The sequence below is a fragment of the Physeter macrocephalus genome, chromosome 12 (assembly GCF_002837175.3).
Source record: "Physeter macrocephalus isolate SW-GA chromosome 12, ASM283717v5, whole genome shotgun sequence".
Classification (NCBI taxonomy): Eukaryota; Metazoa; Chordata; class Mammalia; order Artiodactyla; family Physeteridae; genus Physeter; species Physeter macrocephalus.
This window is the reverse complement of record NC_041225.1, coordinates 63,839,798-63,852,835: the sequence shown is the minus strand read 5'-3', so window position 1 is coordinate 63,852,835 and position 13,038 is coordinate 63,839,798. Positions and strand designations below refer to the sequence as shown.

The 13,038-nt window shown below is 35.5% G+C and overlaps 1 protein-coding gene across 1 annotated transcript in view; it reads left to right on the top strand.

The window, feature by feature from the left end:
• The window catches only part of FBXO11 (F-box protein 11), a 101,245-nt gene that overhangs the window by 73,174 nt on the left and 15,033 nt on the right, over positions 1-13,038 (top strand). Inside the window, exons 2-11 of the mRNA XM_024119017.3 lie at positions 1,730-1,857; positions 2,001-2,085; positions 2,509-2,653; positions 4,629-4,758; positions 5,609-5,692; positions 5,776-5,908; positions 7,051-7,157; positions 7,244-7,355; positions 7,438-7,544; positions 7,624-7,761. Of these exons, the coding sequence (XP_023974785.2) occupies positions 1,730-1,857; positions 2,001-2,085; positions 2,509-2,653; positions 4,629-4,758; positions 5,609-5,692; positions 5,776-5,908; positions 7,051-7,157; positions 7,244-7,355; positions 7,438-7,544; positions 7,624-7,761 (1,169 nt within the window). The remainder of the gene's footprint in view (positions 1-1,729; positions 1,858-2,000; positions 2,086-2,508; positions 2,654-4,628; positions 4,759-5,608; positions 5,693-5,775; positions 5,909-7,050; positions 7,158-7,243; positions 7,356-7,437; positions 7,545-7,623; positions 7,762-13,038) is intronic.

Sequence of the window (13,038 nt, the reverse complement as noted above, 5' to 3'; positions counted from 1 at the left end):
TTTCCTACAAACAAGGATATTCCCTTAAATAACCATACTACACCTGTTAAAATCAGAGAGTTAACATTGACACATTACTGTCTTTAGACCCCCATTCAAGTTTCACTGATTGAATGAATTATTTCACTATTGTCTTAATAACAACCTTTTAGCAAAAGGATCCAGTTCAGAACCACATGTTGCATTGAGTTGACATATCTTTTCAGTGTCCTTCAATCTGGAACAGTTCCTCAGGCTTTCCTTGACTTTCATAACTGACAGTTTGAAGATTATTCAAAACAGATTAGAACAAGAATTTGTTCTAATGTTTACTCATAATTAGATTTAGGTTATGCATCTTTGTCAGGAATATCATAGAATTGATTCTGTGATCTTGTATGCTATCAGGTGACACACGGTTTCAGTTTGTCCTATGAATGATGATGTTCACTTTGATCCTTTAATTAAGACAGCATCTGATTGGCATCTCTACTGTAGAGTAATGGTTTTTCCCTTTCTACTTAATCAGTATTTTGTGGGGGAGGTACTTTAATCATCTCCTTATCAAACTTTCCATTTATTCATTTATTTATAGTAGAATGAATTTATGGGTTGTTGTCCATTCAGTGGGTTATAATCCCTTTACTATCATGAGTTTTGGTACTTCAGCATAATTTTGCTAGTGGGTGGCCATTCAGGCTGACTTCAGTGTTCTTTTGACATGTCCTCATTACTGAGCACTTTATTGTTTCTGCCACAAGATACTCCAGGCTCATTCTGTATTTCCCTCAACCTAGAATCAGCCATTTCTCCGAGGAGCCCTTACTCCTTTTATAGAGAAGTATTCAGAAGCAAAGATCCAAATGCTAGTCATGCTCATTGCTGTTGGAGTGGCATTGCTTCCAGGCTTTGTCAGTGAACAGAGCTAGGGAATATATGCGTGTATTATCCACACATTTCCAAATGTCTGTATCTATACCTATTTCTGTATCTATCTATCTTTTAAAAACAATGAGTTCACATTGATAATTCCAATCTAACACTGTAAGATATACTCTAGCTTTCTCTTTTTTTATATTTTAACTCTCTTCTCTTTCAGAAGCCTGACTTCCGTTTGATCAGTCCCTCTGTTGTTTCTTTACCAAGCTTCCAGTTCCACCATCCCCTCTCCTGTGCAATGCCCTTCTCTCCCTTCTCTGGCTCTGACTCTCCATTCCAGGACATCTTCCCCCACATGGACTTCCTTCTTAACCCCTCTTGAGCTCCAACACTGTATGCCAGACCACTCTCTGCATGGATGCCCTTTTTATCTTACTTGGTATCTGATACCCTATACTGAACTATCCCTCTCTTTTGACACCTTTCTCACCCCACTTGGACTCTAACCATGCAGTACTCACTTCTACTCACTCATCAAGTGAACATCCTCCTCACGTTTTTTTTAAATGCCTTCCAATTTTGTGTCATACCTTGAAAGAGCTTCTCCACTTTAACATTATAAAAAATAATTTTGTTTTCTTCTAGTGATTTGTATTTATTTATATTGTATGTAAGCATATGGTCTATTGTGGAATTTATTTTGAAGTAGAAATCCAGCACTTCTCAGATGGTTATCCAGTTGGCTGGAATTTTGTATAAAAACTGTATCTCCCCCAAAAAAAATTTGTAAAGTTTTTTAAAAGTTACTGAATCCATAGAGCTTTTTCTTAAAAATGGGTATCATTTTTCATATTGTTTTTGTTTATAACAGATGATGATGTACCTGCAGATATGGTTGCAGAAGAATCGGGTCCTGGTGCACAAAATAGTCCATACCAACTTCGTAGGAAAACTCTTTTGCCAAAAAGAACAGCGTGTCCTACAAAGAGCAGTATGGAGGTAAGTTCAGTGTAACTGCTTTTTGTGTGTGTGTAATGAAGGAATTGTTAGGAAACAAACAGAAAGGGGACTGTCATCATTTTTTAGAAGTAATGATTATGGTAAAAATATTTACTTAACTAGTTTTCATTTTGTTTTTAAAGGGTGCTTCAACTTCAGCTACAGAAAACTTTTTTGGACATCGTGCAAAACGTGCCAGAGTCTCTGGAAAATCACAAGATCTATCAGGTATTTCCTATGGGAAAGCTAAGAAATATGGTCAAATAATTTTTATTTTTTGATACCAAAAAATTAAAATCAAATGTAGTTTATTTGTACATTTGAGATTGAGAAAGTGATTATTACAGAATAAACATGAGAACCGTCACGTTCTCCATCTCTGACTGTAATTGTTGTATAAAAATCCTTTTTGTATATTTAGTGTAACCAGTTTTTGAAATGGTGCATACTAGCTAGCTAAAATAAAGAATACTGTCAAGATAAAAGAAAATAAATGTGTGTCATCTATGAAAGCAAATGCTTATAAAATGATTGTCCTCAAAAAATAAAAGCTGTTCATTAGACAGAATGGAAATTGTGCTTTTTAAATAATGAGAAAGTCTTTGCTAGCATGATAGATTGTTTATATTCTGTTTGTTAATCTCTTTATAGCAGCACCTGCTGAACAGTATCTTCAGGAGAAACTGCCAGATGAAGTGGTTCTAAAAATCTTCTCTTACTTGCTGGAACAGGATCTTTGTAGAGCAGCTTGTGTGTGTAAACGCTTCAGTGAGCTTGCTAATGATCCAATTTTGTGGTAAGTGAAAATTTATTTCTTATTATCTTGAGATATATTACTTGCTGCCCAAAATGCTGAAGATGGTAGGAAAGTTGGCGTGTCAGTTGATGGTTACAATTAAATAGTCAAGATAATTAGAATGCTTATAAATTCCAAGTTAACTGTTTATCACAAATGTTGGTTGTCAGTCCAGGCAGTGTTTTTTGTTTTGTTTTTTTTAATATATTTTTTATAAATTTATTTACTTTATTTATTTATTTTGGCTGCGTTGGGTCTTCGTTGCTGTGCGCAGGCTTTCTCTAGTTGTGGCGAGTGGGGGCTGCTCTTCGTTGTGATGTGCAGGCTTCTCATTGCGGTGGCTTCTCTTGTTGGGGAGCACGGGCTCTAGGTGCACAGGCTTCAGTAGTTGTGGTTCGCGGGCTCTAGAGTGCAGGCCCGGTAGTTGTGGCACACGGGCTTAGTTGCTCCGCAGCATGTGGGATCTTCCCAGACCAGGGCTCAAACCCGTGTCCCCTGCATTGGCAGGTGGATTCTTAACCACTGTGCCACCAGGGAAGCCCAACAGTGTTTTTAAAATAATAAAAGAAGTACTTTTTCTGCTACTTGTCAGTTAAAAGCAACAGTGATCATGGGAAATGTTTTTCATTCCATTGCTTTTTAGAAACAGTACGAAGTCTAATTTAAAACAGCTAATTAAATCTGATAGTTAGGGAAGACTGTAGATTTTGTATATCACTTTTGGAAAATAGTTTGGACATTTGTATTTTTGAACCATAAAATAGGCATACCCTGGGACTTCCCTAGTGGCGCAGTGGTTAAGAATCTGCCTGCCAATTCGGAGGACACAGGTTCGATCCCTGGTCCAGGAAGATCCCACATGCCGCGGAGCAGCTAAGCCTGTGTGCCACAACTACTGAGCCTGTGCTCTAGAGCCCACGAGCCACAACTACTGAAGCCCACGCGCCTAGAGCCGGTGCTCTGCAGCAAGAGAAGCCACTGCAATGAGAAGCTCGTGCACCGCAACGAAGAGTAACCCCCACTCACTGCAACTAGAGAAAGCTTGCACACAGCAACGAAGACCCAATGCAGCCAAAAAAAAAAAAAAAATGCCTGCCCTTTGACCCAGCAATTCCACTTCTGATAATTTGTTTACCCTATTTACAAATTTTTCATAATAGCATAGTTAACAGTGGGGGAAATTAGAAATAATGGAGAAGTCTAGCAATAAGGGATGGGACTAAAAGTAAACAATGTAATGTCTACTTAGAGGGTTGTGATATAGTCATTAACAGTGATTTTTACAGCTTTTAATAACATGGGAATATGCTATGTTATAAAAAGTAAAAAGCAGAATACAAAATTTTATGTGTTACAGTCACAACTGTTGTAAGTGAAAATATCTGTACCTAAAAAGACTGTAAGGAAATACAGTAAACTGTTTAATAGTGAGTATTTTGAAAGTATAGGTTATCTCTTTATACTTTTCTGTATTTTACAACAGCTTATATGTGTTACTCTGTGATGCTAAAAATAAGGTACACCTTAAATTTAAGAAAAAATTATATTTGTGTTAGAAAGGAAAAAGAGAACGAAGAGCAGAAGAAGAAACATTTTGCTTTGTACAAGAAGTTATAATAGTTATTATCACTCCATTTCTAAGATTTGATGGTTCTTGATAGGACATAAATGAAGCATCATCATTATTTTTCATCATTATTTAAAATAATCCTTTTAAATTGAAACTGTATGTGGCTTTTACAGTAAGGGTGGCTTTTATTTTCCCCTGACTAAACAGTCAGATTTTAAAGGATTGACACTTATTCTTTTGGGTGGACTGTTTTTTATATGCAGTTACATTGTTTTAGACAATTTTATTTTTACATTTAAAATTCTGCTTTTTCATATTCTTATAAGTTTTTGAGGCCTCAAATAATTTTTATAGTTGTTTAAAGGACATTTTATGAAGAAATCTTTCATTCCTTTCCCCCTTCAGGAAACGATTATACATGGAAGTATTTGAATATACCCGCCCTATGATGCATCCTGAACCTGGCAAATTCTACCAGATTAATCCAGAAGAATATGAACATCCAAATCCTTGGAAAGAGAGTTTCCAGCAGTTGGTATGAAGTATAAATGGAAAACACTGATTTATATTATATATTTTAAATAAAAGTTCCTTTTTAAAAATTTAAACTCAGGAATAGGTTTCAAGGGAATTCCCTGGCAGTCCAGTGGTTAGGACTCCACGCTTTCACTGCTGAGGGCCCGGGTTCAGTCCCTGGTCATGGAACTAAGATCCCAGAAGACTCGTGGCACTGCAAAAAAAAAAAAAAAAAATAGAGTAGGTTTCAAGTCAGTGGACATTTATCAACCAACAAAAAAGTCAACAATTCTTTTCACTATTGACATATTTATTAATCATTTAAACAGTAGCAGTAAGTATCAGTAGCCTGAGAGCAGTTAAACTTTCTCTGGATCTGTTTGAACTTATATTTAAATTATTACTGTTGAGTAGTTATTTAAAGTTTCACATTTAGCTTAATTTTCAAATGGTCCTTTACGAATGGTTCCCAGCTAGGGGTGATTTTGCTCCACAGGGGATGTTTGGCAATGTCTGGAGACATTTTTTGTTGTCACAGCTGGAGAAGAGACTGCTACTGATACCTGGTGGTTAGAGTCCAGGGATGCTCCTAAATATCCTACACAGGATAGCCCTCACAACAAAGAATTATCTGTTCCAAAATATCAGTAGTGCTGAGGTTGAAAAACCATGTCCTATTTACTGGATATTACTGAGTCATAAACTGTTCTAGATTTTACATTGCAGTATGCAACAGAAAATTTGTTGGACTGATAATTGTTTGATAATTAATGAAAAATTCATATAGTACTAAATTAATTTAGACTTTAGTGTTTATGTTAATAGTATTTGTTTTTGGTTTTTTTTTTTTTGTTTTTTTGATGTTTTAGTATAAAGGTGCGCATGTAAAGCCAGGATTTGCTGAACATTTCTACAGTAACCCTGCAAGATACAAAGGAAGAGAAAATATGTTGGTATGTTTGATTTGTCTTTTTCTAATATTTAAAATGATGATCTTACAGTTCTATACTGACTTTTTTTTTTTTTTTTTTTTTAGTATTACGATACAATTGAAGATGCTCTTGGTGGGGTACAAGAAGCTCATTTTGATGGACTTATCTTTGTTCATTCTGGAATATATACTGATGAATGGATATATATTGAATCTCCAATCACCATGATTGGTGCAGGTACGTGTAAATGCATTGTCATTAGAATTTAAATATTTTATTTACATGATGGGTTTTTTAAATGCTAGTTACTTAAAATCCAGATGAACCTTGATAATATATTAATTGTAGGAAAAAATAGTAAATATCATGTATATTTTATATGATGGAAATGAAAACTTTCGAGTTTAGAAATTAGAAATGTACCTATTTCTTTTTGGGGGGAATGTGTATATTTCTTGATGTCAGTACTTTGTCCAGCTGCTTTAGTTGTTTATTAAGGAGAGAAAAATATTGGTTAATTTTATCTTTTATTTGAAAATACAGAGGATAATGTTTTTATTGCTGTATTTTTAATGAAACAAATGTACTTGTAAAATACTTTCTGTACTGTTTCAAAGCTGTTTTTACGGTCAGGTTTCTAAGAATAAATGTATTTGTTGAGCACTGATCAGTTATTTGAAGATTTATGGTATATCTGATTTTTTTAAGGATACTGTAGTACAAGACCATTTTAAGATAGCTAGTTAATTGTTACTAGTTACTGAAATTTGCATTTACTGCTCTTTCTTCTTCCCTCCCCCATTTCCACCTCAAAGAAAAGTAGGAGAGAGTATAGAAAAATTTTGCCTACTGATTTCCATTACTTTCCAAGTCAAGGCCAGTATTGGAAATAAGTTTAAATAAAGACGTTTCTCTCTTTCTCTCCCTGCTCATCATCCGTTTCTTTCTTCTCCCTGAGCCTCGTTTTCTGGTGCTGCTGGTTGTGATTTGGTTTCCACAAGAAACCCACTTTTTAATTTGCCATTGCATTTGATATTAAATACTATTTGTAGTTGAATCTTATTAGAAGTATTACTCTACATGGATTTGTGTATAATGGTACTCAGATAATGTCCATGTTAAGTATGACTGCCTGTATGAAGGCCACTGAAACATAGTTATCTATCTGATAAAATGAATATTAGTCCTATCTACTCAATACTAATGTTCTTTAAAAGTGCCCTGTCCAAAGAAAGTACCCAATTTAAAAGCAGTAAAAAGGGCAGTACTGAATTATTAGTTTTATGGCAGAGTATTTTTACTGATTAAAAAAGTAATTTTTAAATGTCCATTTTATCTGTCTGATAAAGGTAATATGCTTTAAAATATTTTCTTCGTAGCACCTGGGAAAGTAGCAGACAAAGTTATAATTGAAAACACTAGAGATTCAACCTTCGTTTTTATGGAAGGTTCCGAGGATGCTTATGTTGGATATATGACAATAAGGGTAAGGCATTTTTTAATTTTTAAGTATGTATGTGGAAATCAGTAAGGCAGTGGTTGTTTATTTCAAACAAAATTTCTACTTTTCAGTTTAACCCTGATGACAAATCTGCTCAACACCACAATGCACACCACTGCTTAGAGATTACAGTAAATTGTAGCCCTATTATTGATCACTGTATCATCCGAAGTACATGTACAGGTTAGTGTTCCCGTTACGTTTTATTATAAAATGAGTCACTGTGTTACCCAGTAGGTTTTTAAATAAATTATTTGTCTTACAGTTGGCTCTGCAGTATGTGTTAGTGGTCAAGGAGCATGTCCCACTATCAAGCACTGTAACATCAGTGACTGTGAAAATGTTGGACTTTATATAACAGATCATGCACAGGTATTTTTTAATTTTGTGGGTTTTTTTCTTTTTTCTTTTTTTAGCTCTACTAATGTTTATTTCTGGTTAATTGTTGTAGGGAATATACGAAGATAATGAAATTTCCAATAATGCTTTAGCTGGGATTTGGGTTAAAAATCATGGAAACCCAATTATTAGACGGAATCATATTCATCATGGACGTGACGTTGGTGTGTTCACATTTGATCATGGCATGGTAAGAACATTTATTCTTAATAGAAAAACTGATGTCATATCAGTTAAAATTTCAAATAGGTGTCAGCATTTTATCATCACCAAAATGCTGAATTGAAAAGTGTAGGTTTAAAAGAAGATCTCAGCATCATATTCTAAAGTCAGTATGCAGTATCACTTCTATAAATTCTTGAATCCAACATTATATACACGTCCGGAAGATGGAGTCCTTAGGGAATTGATGTGATCTTTGAGGGGAGTAAGGTCTAATCCAGTAGTTCCCAAATGTAACTGTGCGTAAAAATAACCCAGATACAATAAATCAAAAATTTTAAGGACGGGTCCCAGGATATGCATTTTTTAATAAGCACCATAAGTGAGTTCAATGCTGGTTGTTTGGAGACTACACTTGGAGAAACAATAGTTTCATCATTAGTTTGACTTCCATTTTATTCCTCTTAAAATTAAAAAAGAAAAATTTTTTTTAACTGGTAGAACTTTAATAAGAAATACAGTGATGATAATATATCAGTTCTAAAATTCTTATGCAGCAGTTAATTAGGCATCTTTATATGGATGATATTATGTTTTAGTTACTACTATGTCATTTTACACAATTTTATAGAGACATGACTTTTTGAGCTCTCTTAGGCCAAAAGTAATGTTCTTGGGTGCCTATTCAGGTATTCTTTTCATTTAATGTCTAATTTTTATTTTTTTGCCGCTCTGCACGGCTTGTGGGATCTCAGTTACCCCACTAAGGACTGAACCCGGGCCCTCGGCAGTGAGCGCACAGTGTCCTAACCACTCGACTGCCAGGGAACTCCCTTATGTCTAATTTTTGTTGAAGTAATTTTCAAGTCCTAGTACAGCATTGGCAACATTTTTTATTAAGTCAGAGCTAGGAGAGGAGGTTTGACGTGGTGACAAACAAGGGTATGGTGAAGTTTTATTGCTATTATATGATATTAATCACGCAACTTTGGAATGTTGAATTGACATATACAAATTGTCAGTTGGCGAAGGAAGTTTTTTGTTTTCATTTTTTGTGTCTAAAACCCTAATGCAGGACTCTTTTTTTTTTTTTAAACTGAACTAGACCATGAGGAGTACCCTTTTATCAAGTTCTGATTAGATGTAAATAGTTTCAGACTGTCCAGCTTATTATATTCCTGTGGTAACCGTAACCTGAGAAAAACAGTTCACTTAAAACTAAGGCTATAGTTTGGGCCTGTAGATAAGAAAGCACAGTGGAGATGACCACTTGCCCTTCTCCAGTTAGAATTTTAAAATTGAAAATTTTTTGCAAATTGTAGCTCTTTTTTCCAAGGAGTGGGTAAGAGGGGAGTTTGGGAATTGGGGAGTCTGGACAAAGGTATGGAGGTTATCAAAACATAAGAGTCTTGAGAATCTGCCTCCCCGCCCCTTTGAGGGCTGCCCACATTGGCAATAATTCTTTTTTAAAATTTTTTTTTATTTTTTGGCCACGTTGTGCGGCATGCAGGATCTTAGTTCCCCAACCAGGGATTGAACCTGTGCCCCCTGTGTTGAGAGCACAGAGTCTTAATCACTGGGACCACCAGAGAAGTTCTGGAAATAATTCTTAAGTGGGGGCTTCCCTGGTGGCACAGTGGTTAAGAATCTGCCTGCCAATGAAGGGGACACGGGTTCGAGCCCTGGTCCAGGAAGATCCCACATGCCACAGAGCAACTAAGCCTGTGCGCCACAACTACTGAGCCTGCGCTCTAGAGCCTGTGCGCCACAATTACTGAAGCCCACGTGCCTAGAGCCCGTGCTCCGCGACAAGAGAAGCCACTGCAATGAGAAGCCTGCGCACCGCAAAGAAGAGTAGCCCCCGCTCGCCGCAACTAGAGAAAGCCCGCACACAGCAATGAAGACCCAACGCAGCCAAAAGTAATAAATAAATAAAATAAATAAATTTATTTAAAAAATAATAATAGTAATTCTTAAGTGGAATTCTAAATGGAGCTTGTATTTTTGTAGTGGAACTATACTGTACTAATATTTCTTTGCCTGTGTTGCCTTTAGACTTTGCCCCAGAGTTACCTACAATTCAAGTATCATATTTATGCATGCCTCTGATCTCATTCACAAATGATTTGAGGTACCAAAATAACTTTAACCTGAGTAAATTTCTGCATTTTTAAAAGACCTAATGCTAATGGTCAGTTACTAAAATTCATTATAATAATTTACTCTTCACACCCCCCCAATACAGTTTACTTTTTATAGATTTAGGTTTATAAATTTTATAACTTTTTTTAAAAAGCAAATCTTAGCTAGTCCTGTAGATATATAGATATATATATATATATATATTAAGGATTGATGAAGAGATTTGTAAGGTATTATAGATTTATAAAGGAAGGATGGAAATAAAGCATATCTTGGGCCTCTCATCTGTTTTAGTATTGTGATACAATCCTTTAAAATCCTTTGGTAGGGCTTCCCTGGTGGCGCAGTGGTTGAGAGTCCGCCTGCCGATGCAGGGGACGCGGGTTCGTGCCCCGGTCCGGGAGGATCCCACATGCTGCGGAGCGGCTGGGCCTGTGAGCCATGGCCGCTGAGCCTGCGCGTCCGGAGCCTGTGCTCCGCAACTGGAGAGGCCCGCGTACCGCAAAAAAAAAAAAAAAAAAAAATCCTTTGGTAGAATGTTCTTTCATTCCAAGTATTCTTTGTGTCGGCTGCCCATGATTGGTAGGATGACATCACTAAGGTTAACCTTTTTAAAGTTTGACTTTGTTTTTTATAGAATTTCAGAGAACATCAGAATAAACATTTAAACTAGTTTCTGTACTGTTCTCTATCTTTATGTATATTCATATATATTGTTTGTTCTCTGAAATTGTCTTTCCTTTTCCTTGTCTATGACCTACTTAGAATATAAACTCCTGTATTGGCAAGAATGAATCATGAAAGAATTTTTACTTTTTTTATTTTAAAGAAATTGATGTTTTTGTTAAAACATGCCCAGTATAAAAGATATCCCTAGAATTTTAAAGGGTATGACTAGAGTTTGTCATTGTTAACTGCATGTTTAAACTTTGAATACAGTATGAACTCCCCCTTTGAAAAATGATGAAAATACTTTATATTTCAACCCATTTCTACTCCATCATTTGTATTCTTATTTTTCTTTTGTAAAGCTTTATAACATTTACATTCCTACAGTTATTGGTCTGTATTTATATTTATTTACCTTCAGTCCTTTTATCACAGTTTTTCCATTCCTGAATTTTTAAATTTTGGTTCTTTCTTGGTATGGCTATTTTGTCATCTAGCCGTTTTGATTTTATTTTTAAAAGAAAGGCTTATGGGTATTGTAGCTTGAATTCTTGCCATTTGAGAATGCCTACCATTTATTTACCTTTTAACTTGGCTGAGTATACAGTTTTTTATTATACTTTCTTTCCCTCAGAATTGTGTAGTCATTTTTATATTTCTAGAATTGAGTGTGACTGAGAAGTCTGAGATCATTCTGGGTTTTTTTTTTTTCTTTCTGGTGGGATTTGCTTTTCTACTTCAGTATCCATATGTTGTTGTTAATGTTGTGTTGTTTTAATTGTTACTGTTTTTCTGTCCATATGTTCCTTTCTTTAGAAACTTGGCTATTTTCTCTATTACTTACATTGCTCTGTATTGCTTTGTTCTTTTCCTTTAAATTTTTTGTGATTTCCTCAAATCTGTGTCTCTTACTATGTCTACATAGTTTTGTCTCTTTTCTGTTTTGTTTCCAATGTGGTTTTCATCTCTGATTTCTTTAATGTATTTTTGTTTTATGGAATCCTTCTAGCATATATAAAATTAGAGACAATAGTATAAGGAATCCATCCTCCACATTCAAAAACTTTCAGCTCATGGTCAGTTTTGTTTCATCTGTACCTCCTCATACATTGCTTATTTTCTTCTTTACTCTGAATTATTTGAAGCAAATCCCAGACATCATCATCTCATCTGTAAATATTTCAGCATATATGTCTTTCTTTAAAAGATGGGATTTCTTCTTTTTCTTTTACATAACAATGCCAGTCTCACTGCTAAAAGTAATTTTTCTATCAGTGTTTACAGTTCCCCAGTTCTTTGTTTTTTTGTTGTTTAATGTTCAATCTATTGCAGAGCGTTATTTTCATAAAGTAAAATTAAAATATAGCAGTGCCAAATTGCTATAAAATTTTTGAGACATTCTAAGTTTATGAGCTTAACTCATGATAGATTGACAGTTGACAGACTCTGTAGAAATATGGTTTTCCTCTCCTTTCATTTCACTTTACTTCGGATAGTCCCCCTTAGATAGGAAATACAAGTTTTCGATGATAGAAATTGCACATTAGTGTGTTTCTTCTTCAGATTTACTTCTTGTGCCTAAATTATTTTTATTAAAATATTACTATGGGAGTATTTCCTTCCTCTCCTGTGTTCTGTTTGGGACACTAGATCTCACTACTTTAGTGAAAGATCATTGGCTAGGCTTGCTTATTACAACAGTTACTTGCGGGCTTCCCTGGTGGCGCAGTGGTTAAGAATCTGCCTGCCAGGGAGGGAGGGAGACGTAAGAGGGAAGAGATATGGGGACATATGTATATGTATAACTGATTCACTTTGTTATAAAGCAGAAACTAACACAACATTGTAAAGCAATTATACTCCAATAAAGATGTTTAAAAAAAAAAAAAAAACCTGCCTGCCAATGCAAGGGACACGGGTTCGAGCCCTGGTCCGGGAAGATCCCACATGCCGCGGAGCAACTAAGCCCGTGTGCCACAACTACTGAGCCTGCGCTCTAGAGCCCACGAGCCATAACTACTGAAGCGCGTGCGCCTAGAGCCTGCGCACTGCAACGAAGAGTAGCCCCCGCTCTCCACAACTGGAGAAAAGCCCATGCGTAGCAACGGAAATCCAACGCAGCCAAAAATAAATATATAAAATAAATTTATTTTAAAAAGAAAAAAGAACAGTTACTTGGGGAAACATACATTGCTAAAGGTGTATGGTAACATTTGCTCTCAGCACCTTATTCTTCCTTATCCAGGTATCACGGTATTTGACAAGTGTTTGATTGATTATAGTTTGGGGTTGTAGACATTTATTTCAATGAAGGTAGCATATTTTTTTCCTCTTTTCATTTTTTTTTTTGTTTTATTTGGAGAGTTTTAAGAGAAACTCTTGAATTCCTTTCACCCTATCGTATTTAATAAAGATTATTTCACTTCAAAAAATTTTAATGGGGCTTCCCTGGTGGCGCAGTGGTTGAGAGTCCGCCTGCCGATGCAGGGGACAC